This window comes from Symphodus melops (assembly GCF_947650265.1).
Source record: "Symphodus melops genome assembly, chromosome: 2".
Classification (NCBI taxonomy): Eukaryota; Metazoa; Chordata; class Actinopteri; order Labriformes; family Labridae; genus Symphodus; species Symphodus melops.
In genome coordinates this window covers 4358795-4368417 of record NC_136692.1, presented here as the reverse complement: position 1 = coordinate 4368417, position 9623 = coordinate 4358795, and the positions used below count along the sequence as shown (strand labels likewise).

At 39.5% G+C, this 9623-nt stretch overlaps 1 protein-coding gene across 3 annotated transcripts in view; it reads left to right on the top strand.

Moving 5' to 3' along the window:
- Positions 1 to 6415: 6415 nt before the first annotated feature.
- The window catches only part of pax5 (paired box 5), a 56392-nt gene continuing 53184 nt past the window's right edge, over positions 6416 to 9623 (top strand). Inside the window, exons 1-2 of one of the 3 annotated variants that reach the window (XM_079338395.1) lie at positions 6416 to 7921; positions 8745 to 8795. In XM_079338395.1, coding sequence (XP_079194521.1) covers positions 8750 to 8795 — 46 coding nt within the window. In that variant the 5' untranslated portion in view covers positions 6416 to 7921; positions 8745 to 8749. The remainder of the gene's footprint in view (positions 7922 to 8744; positions 8796 to 9623) is intronic. The other 2 variants (XM_079338396.1, XM_079338398.1) reach the window with 2 other exon arrangements.

Below are 9623 nucleotides of genomic sequence, written 5' to 3'. Positions count from 1 at the left end.
CTCTGAAGTGGCCTGTGTAATTTTTGCCTGTTTGTAGCAAAGCATATAAGGAAATCACAAATTCTCATCGCCTTAGCAAAAAAAAGAAAAAAAGTGAATCAGTTTTTCCTGCCTTGTCTTAGCTGTTTCTGAGCTGTGTCTATTTATTTACTTGTTGGATTGTTTTGTTGTTTCGTTTCAGTCTCCAGGCTCACATCTTACAATTCAAACAATTCAAAGTTGAATTTGCTTTAACATAATGTTTTAGATCTGAACCTTTAAATCAGGGATCTGAAGGGCTCTGCTCAAGACTGATGGGCATTTCAACTGGGCATCCTTGGTTCACTTCCATTTAGGGTTATTTCTTTAAATTCACTGTCACCCCAAATAACAGAAAAAGGGGTGGGAGGGTCTCTGAGTAACAGACATGGTTGACCTATTCTATAATGCAAATTATTATCAGCTTATGGTTGCAAATAGTAATTGTATGTTCCCAGAGACAACCCTGCGACGACATCATTTTGAAACATGTACTTTGATTATAAATGTTATTTTCTAGGCTGACTCCTTGGACAGAGTACTTCTTCTTTTTGCAGACAAAAGGTCCAGCTGGGCTCTTGTTTAACCGCCTCCACGGACTATTATGACTCTGATGGATGCCAGGCATGTTCACCTTTCCCAATAAGACACTAATATTAACTAGCAATGCTGGAATATGTGCTGGGTATATGCGTGCATGGACCTGCAGGCTTGTGCTATTATTACATGTTGATGGGAATGTAAATCTATATGTAAATGTAATTCAACATACTGACTATCGCCATCAGTCATATTTATAACACACAGGGTTCAGCAAAATTATGCCACCCTGGCTCCCATGCAGACTATGTAACATTAACATCCACATCACCTGCCCCCACCAGCCCGTCCATATCATGAAAGTAATTTTGAACTCTGTATATCCAACTATAGGCGTCACCATTACAATGAAAATGAGCAAATGGCGTTGTGATAGGGAATCAGAGGGTGAATGCCATCTGATCCCAGAGGTTTTTCCAAGCGTGTCAACTTGTAAAAGGCCATCACAGAGTTGGATTGTTCCCTTTTGAAAGGTTATAGGCTGCAACCCATGTTTCAACTCTGTCACCCCTTATAGCCCATGTATACATCTGAAACACACACACACACACTTCATATCCTGCATCTGTTTTGTTTTTGGGGAAGGGCTCTCTGCCTCCTCTGCTCCTCATATCTCTCCCTAAATTGGATGCAGGGTCGGGATGCCTCACTGCCTCGCTGAAATTGTGATGTGGCTGCCTGATTTTGGGTTCCATGCATCCTCCGGTATTTATTATTGTTATTTTTTAAAAAGGTAGAGGAGGCCAGCTGAATGAAGGTTCCTGGTTCAGTGCTTCATCTCTGAGCATCCAGACTAGTGGCGTGTTGAAGGTGGATGGAGAGTCCAGGACAGGGATTTAAAGTCTCCCCATTTCCAATCACACATTCCAGAGGGACGGTTCTGCCTGATGAATGATCTTTATTGAGGAGAGGGAGTTAAAAGAAGCATGTCATTGCTCTCATTTGATGCTGTTTGTATGTGCTATAGAGGCACTTACTTTCATTTTGTGCCAGACGCTGCAGCCGACTCTGACAATGGAAAGGTTTATCAAAACAGGATTTTTCCCCGTTACTGTGGTGCATTGGCAATATTCGGAAACTGATGGTTACTTATTTACAAAAGTAGTCGTTTAAAGGCTAAAAATGAGCCGACTGTGTCCTGAACTCTGTGCTTTTCTTGGATTTTGTCTGTGTGATGAGACACTCAGGAGAGGATTCACCGAATGGGTTTTTTTTAGGACCTGAAGTGCGTCTTGTAAAAATGGCCGGCAATGTGCAGTTGTTTGATAGACAAGCGAAGTGCCATTTTGGAAAAAATATGTAATTGATGTGATTTTGTGGCGACAGAAAAGCCCCCTTGTTTTATCTAATCTTAAAAGCTGGAATAGCAAAACATCTGGTTTTATAATATTTTATAGTTTTCTTTGACATTGAGACTTTAAGAACCTGTGAAGGACATCTCTGTTGGCCAAGAAAGTACTTTAATTGAAAAAAAATGGTCAGCAAATTCAACAAAAGGATGAAAATACCGTAGTGCGTAGTTGCTTTAGAAATAATTTATGAGTTGTCCGGGAACACTCAGATGTAGATTCGAGCTGTAACTGGTTGCATCAGCTTGTTTCAGTCCTGTGAGCTCTGCTGAAAACAAATCTGCTTCCTTTTCTGCTGCAGCTGCAAGCTTCCTTGTTACTGTATGTATGTAAATACAACCAGCCAGCCTGTATCAAAGCAGTCAGGCAGGAGGAATTCCATCTAAAAAAAAAAAAAGAAAAAAAAAAGAATCGCCCTGGATCAGCGCTTCTGAACAAAAATGGCTCCCATGCATCAGCCATATGGGGCCCTCTGTGCTGGAGTCTCCCACACAAACACTGCAAGTACAGCACCCGAAGTGGCAGAGTTTTTCTCTCACTGCTACACACCACACTTTGTTTTTATCACTTTTCAATCATATTAACATACTGTAGGTGTTGTGTTTTTGTTCATTTAGATGGATATCACAGCATCAAATAGCTGAGCGGGATAAGAAACTGGCGGTGTATTAGAGGGATTCAGTGGATTCTGGAGTTAATATGCCAAGTAGAGCATGTAGTAATCAGCAGCGTGGCTCACACGCAGGAAAAAAAACAAATGATCAAACACAGCCGCAGGGGAGTGAGGACTTGATGACAGGAGCAAAAACCTAAAATTCTCAGCCAGGTAACAAAATATTCCTGCGCTTTCCCAATCATCCTGCTACACTGGTATTACTGCTCGGCCTCCAGAAATGACAACACCAACAGCTTTGACAGAGGCTCAAAATACATGTCTGGGAAAGCAGCAGGATTAACAAGCTCCATTTTTAATTTAGCTTTTTTCATGTATTACAGATTTTTGCCTTCTTAAAATTATACATCCAAATGAAGTAGCTTTAACTCCTTCAAGAGGTCCCCAAAATACATGAAGTGTCACAAATTCTGCAAGGTAAAAATAAAATAAAAAAATTCTGCTGTTTACACAGACACTTATCTTTTTATCTTTTGTGAGATGGACAACAAACGCCTTAAAATGATTTTTTGAGCGTATGAGAAAAATTGGTAAAAAAAAAAATCAATTAAGCTTAGCACACTTCTGTATCACGATTATTACAAAACATTATAAGGAGCTTTTTTGACAAATGCATTCACAAAACATTAGTTGTGGTTAAATCAAAGTACATGATCAAATCAATGCAAATTACTCTAATATTTCCCTTAGATTCGGTGGCTCACTTACCTGATAAGACTCGATGAAAACATTGGCCATGCTTTTTAAAAGCTTCCATTGATCCTTATAGTTTGCTCCTCTCATTTTTTTACGCAGTTGGCAAAATATAGGAACAATAAATGATAAATACAAAGTGGAGTGTCACCTTTCTGACCATGTCAACAAAGACTAAAAATGTAGAAGCTACATGAAAGTAGAATTGATTGTAGATGTGTCGTATTGTTGCTGGTGTTAGTGTTATGGCTCATCAGTTAGATGTGTCCTCTTATCAGCTCAGCCTTAATCTATAAATAAAACACTCCGAGAGAACATTACTCTTAACTCTCAGCCTTTGTTACCTCCGTGTTCAGCTGTGATCGGGGTTTTTAGCTTTTAGTGGTCAAATGTAGAAAAAAGAAAGACTTGTGACACAGTTTCAGGAAACCAGGACTCCTCCTTGTTGATGCAGATTGGGCTTCTCTTTTGTGTTTTAATAGGTGTTTAACCTCTCTTCTGTTTGTCCCTGCTCAGAAAGTTGAACAATTACAAATTTTAAATGAAAAGCTTATAGATCAACCCCCCTATACACACACACACATACCACACACACACTCCAAAAGCACCTTTTTGTGAAGCTCTGTGATCAACAGTATGTCTGTGCTTTCAGCAGGAAAAGACCAAGAGCGAGAGAACAAGCCTGACAACACCTTTTGAGACCGGACCAAGTGACTTGTGCCTATGGGGATTAAATTTGTGAACAGAAGCTCTATACACTCGCACACATACACACACTCGCAAAGTCCCCACACACACACACCCACACACTCTGCGGCCGCACGATGCCACAACACCTCTTTCTCAGCTGTGAGTATAAAACCACATTGACAGGAGCCTTGTCCTCTCTTGTCCAACGGTCACGCTGAAATGTTTACCTTTACATACAAATGGCCTGGTGTCATGTTGTGTCACATAATGTTTCATGGACAAATAATGTGTCGCATTTCTCAATCCGCCCTGCAGCCCTTAAGCCCCCTTCTTCTTAGCTTCATAGTCACAGCAACACCCAGGCACCATGGCGGTAAAAAAAAGAAAAAAAGAAAAGGGGACCCTGTGTCACCACAGTGAAGTGCCACCCGGAATTAAATCCCAGGGATACAGAGGTGAGCTCAACCAGCATGGAAAACAACAGGGCCAAGTTGCTTTGAAATGATATCAGTGTAGGTTACTTTCACAAAGTGTACAAAATGTGAGACAAAGTCGGATCTAAAGCGGCTCTATGAACGACCAAAGAAACATTCCTGCCCCTTCAGACCTCTTCTTGATAGGCATTAAGGATTTATCCGCACATTTTCCAGAACAAAATGAACACATTGCTTCTAATAAAGAATCAGAGTATGATCAGACATGGTAGCACCAAACACATGAGCAACCAAACAAACATTAATTCAAACAAAAATGAGACTGATTCTTGAACAAAACAAACGTGTGGTTTTTAAGTGATAATTGAATATTTAATATTGAGAGGGAAACTTTATTGAAGTTTGTGGGCAGAGAAAATATGCATTGTATCCCTTCATCCATTTTAGGCAAAGATCTGCTCTTTTTGGCACAGGAGCCACTGTTTATACCCCAAATCAATACTTTATAGAAAAACACATTAATCCCAAACTAACTTATGTTGTAAATGTGTGTTTAAATCTGTTCATTTTTGCTTTGAGGTAAAGTAATGTGGTTGTAAATGACTCAAAAGGAGAACATTGATGGAGTGAGAGTTGCAGACTGCTAACGTATATTTTACTTCTTTATTTATACTTTTACTTGTCGTGACTTTCTTATCCTTAAGCTTCTTAATTCCCACTAATATTTACACGTCTTTTTACACCTCTGCATATTTCTGATGGTGTGGTGATTTGTGGAGGTTTTATTTTTATTGGTTAGTTTGAGAGATTTAACTGATTAGAAAGACACAAAAATGTGAACAACTCCATGGCAACTTTTCTTATCACTGACTTTATGTTAAAGTCTGCTTCCAATACTGTAACACTAATAAGTATAGTGAAATGTTGTGGCTAAAAAAACACTTTATTCATAAAGCTCTCTCTCCCGCACGTATACTGTGCCAGGCCTCCTTTACGCACTCTCCTTTAGTGGTAATCTAAACTGTCATGGTCAAAGACTGAAGTCCCAGAGAGACACACAGCGTCTCCTCCTGTGTGGACGTGTTTACTTATTGTTTCCAAACGTCCCTTTAGTTCTTCTCTCTCGCGCTTTAATGCGATTCTCTCCGGTTCCGCTCGGTCAGAGCTCGGGTCACCGGTCCAACGACGACCTCCCCCTCACATTAATGACATTAATTAGCACGCGGGGTGAAAAACAAACAAGCAGTGATTAATATCGAAACTATGGCGAATTCTTTCAAGGCAAACCAAATACGGAGCGACAGCCTTAGGTGACAAATAAAAGGGTAGCTTAATAGAATAATATCATATGACCATATCATACTAATATCGTATATTGATTCATGAAAGTAGGGCTTTCTAAATGTTACATGGCATAGGCCTATTGTCTCTCGACTATAAAGTCTAGAGATAAGATAATGTAAAACGTCATATTAATAATGTAGCACTTTTTTATTCTAAAACAATAAATGAAAAAACATAACTATTATCTCATTTTCCTGAGTAAGAAACTTTACTAAGAGCATTACAAATATGGTGTTCCTACATCTGTCATTGCATTTGTCTTATCCTGTGAAAAATTGACCTTAAAAAAAATAATAAGAAAAAAATAGGGATATTTTCTTCAAATTTGGGCTAAATTTCTATGTTTTTTTAAAATATGTCCCTGCCCTTCTTTTACCTCACTGTAAATCTGGTCAAATTACCCAAATTTAACTTGCGTGATATAACAACTGTGTTTCTTAATATAGTGCATTCTTACAAAGTCTGTCTTTATACCTTTAGGAAGTGAATGCAGCCATGGCTCTGCATACAGAATCAAGTTTTGGGCCTGAAAGGATAAAGGCAAGACACAATGTATTCTACCTATGTGGAAAAGAGTGAAAACTGCATATATAGACTGTTTTTTTATAGAAAATATTACAGTTATTGAAAGCTTGACTGAAAAGAAGAAAATCTCATCAGTTGTATTTATTGGCAACACTGGGTCAGAAGTTGTCTAACAACCTAAATATGACTGTAAGAAAATTAAAAAATATTTTCTTTTATGATGAACATCATTTTAATACATTTCTTTCCTTGAAGTAGGCTTATCACTTCGTGCTAACATACCAATGGTATACACATATATGCTCTAAATTCCAACATGGATCTCCCTGATGACCCTCATGGTTTGCCTGTAACAGATGTAAAGTGGACTGTTTCTTCGCTTTAAGTACCCAGTTGAACCTGTCAGAAACATTAGCAGCCTATTTATGTTTTGATGTTGTGGGCGCGAGCCGGAGGTCAGGGTCGTAGTGTTGCAGCGCGCGGCGACAAGCAGAGCAAAAGGGTCGCTGTCTCGCGCTTTGTTCCGCACTCAATTGTCTCGGAGCTGCGCGTGAACCCTGAGACCTGCAGCTGTCTGGAGGGCAGAGTCGAAAGAGAAACAGGGATACGTTTTAAACCAAATAAAGAGACATATTGACTGTTGAATATCCTCCTTTAAATCGTACTTTACAGGCTCTGTTGAGTGTTTGGTCTGGCCAGGGGGGAATTTTAGAAAAATCTTTCGTTTGTTTTCAGTGACAGAAAGATGACAGACGATGAAAGGAAATGATCTTAATGTCAAAGCTCCTTCCGTTTGGCTTCTACACGAAACGAGTTTTTTAATTTAATTTTCCATTTGGCCTTCACAGAATGTTGCATTGCCTTGATTTGTGACAGTAAATTGTATTTATGTATTTGAAGAGTAGAGCCCATGCTTACATGTTGTTTTAGGCTATAGTCTTTAAGTGCTTCACCATTAAAAATGTCTTTATCTTTCACTAAAACGACATTTTATTTTGATGAACTACTAAAGTTTTTTTTAAAGTCCTCTGCTTAGTTACTTCACTTCTCTTTAGGTTGTTTTATATAAGACACGTGTTTAATGTATTTGTCATCAGTATTGGTTTGAGCACAGAGGTCATTTGATGAATGAAATCTTGAACAAAAGAGGAAATATTTTTAAGGTTAAGGTTTTTTTTGTTGTTGTATTGGGTGATGGTGGGCCAAAAAGTCTATTAATCCATAACATATGTTGTAACCAAGTGCACTCCTCAGTTGATCTGATTGACTCTAAAACTCTCCCTCTTGAAAGTTGTTCATCTTTAATAAAAATCGACGAACCAAAAAGAGCACGTGTTCAGGAAATCTCCACTGTCATTGTTCCGCCATAGAACTATATTTCTCGATGAGAAGTGAACAAAGCGGCGAGTATCAGTATGAGTGGACATTTTTAGTTGGCAAATTAATATTGAAGTGAAAGTTTGTGCATTCACAGGTGTGTGTCTACGAACAATAAGAGCCGAGCATCAGAACTTTCCGATTTGTCACAAACACTTAGCGCAGAAGGAGGACAGGAGGAGCAGAAGACTTCACTATCCAACAGCAGATTGATGAAGGTGAAGATGTAACTCAAAGTACTGCACCCAGTCTCCGTGCGTAATGCGTAAAGTGCGCCGTGCGTAACAGGTGTATGCTGCCAAAGGAGGAGAGCTGTTTGGAGGAAGTCCCTTAAAGGCTCACTGTGAAGATGCTGAAAAGACACATGCGATATTAAGAATCAACTTTCTCTTGTTTGAAACAAAACTACTATGGCATTACGCATAGGACTTAACATTACCTGCCTACATCGCTGTCTTGTTCCCCACAGGAAATGAGTCAAACATAAAAGAAGGGTAGAGAGGGGGAGAAAGAGAGAAGGGGAGAGTAGGGCGGGGGCGGGAAAGTTTAGTAAAGTGGAACTTGGTAACAGATGCGAGTGAGGGAGGCGCGGCCCTGCAGGGAAGGGTGGAGATTTCATGATGTGTGTATGTATGCATTAGCCGTGCGCAGGCGTGTGCACGTGTATGAATTTGTGTGTGTAAGCTCGTGCAGGGAGCGAAAAGGAACAGGACATGAGCGCACATTGCGAGAGCGGCTCTTTTTACTCGGCGTGATCATTTCACGCTTCCCCCCGAAGCCCTTTTTCCACCTAAAGCGTTTAGTTGCAGCTGACTGAACACTTGCAGGGTGTGCAAGAGGGAGCGGAAGGGTCGAATTATTTCAGCCTACAAGTCGCCCCAAAAGTACTGTAGGACGAAAGGGGGGAGAAGAAGACTGTGCCAGAAAGTGAGGGAGAGAGAGAGAGAGAAAGAGAGGGAGAGGTGGACACTGGAAAAAGTTTTTGTTCTTTCCTTTTTTTTTTTTTTTCTTCCCGTTATCGCCTCCCCCTGTTCTAACCAGGCAACATGGATCAGGGGCCCAAGAGTCCTGCGCTGCGGCTGGGAAGAGCAGGTAGGGTCGCACTGGTTGAGCTTAATTTCAATTTTAGGTAGAGTTGAATGAATATTTTCTATGTCAACAGGTTTTTGTGTTGTGTGTTTGTATTTACTATATATATATATATATATAATTTTGGCTAATTTGTAAAACTTTGAAATACAAGTTGTGGAAGTTTTTTGGCAGATAAAATATATTGGAGAAGAAATGCTGGTGATGTCCTAAGTTAGTTAAACTTTTAAAAAGTTTTCTGAACTGGAGATTAAACTTTAAAAGTGAACTTTTTCCCCAAAAATCTTTTCATCACTTTTGGTTTATCCAATGTTGTGGCTTTATGACTTTTTGTGGGCCAGTTATGAATTTATTGAGGATTTTTAGCCAGAATTCTGTCCCTAAAAGTTTTTTCTCTCTCTCTCTCTTTCTCTCTCTCTCTTTAGTTTAGTTCATGCTGTTTCAGATTGTGGTTCGTTTCTGCCAATATAAGTGGCCAGTTTATGGTTGTGAGTTAGTACCAATTCTGCCTGGGAGTGGATTACATTATAAATTGGGATTAATGTTTTAGGGCACTTTTGGATACCTGCAAGACTGTGGTGATGGGTTTTATTATTATTATTATTGAGCAGGCAATAAGCATAGATGTGTTGAGCATGCAATGTGTTTCTGTGTTAAATGAAGCCAAAACACTTTGAACATGTTTTATGAGGACTGAAGTGACGAACAATGAAAGCTGTGTGTCTTTCTTTCACTCTGTGGACAAAAAGTTTACACTGCAGTATAATTCAGACCAAAGCCACTCTCTGAAAGAGTCTGTGTTTGGCTCTTTCCTGCGTGTGTGCATTGCTG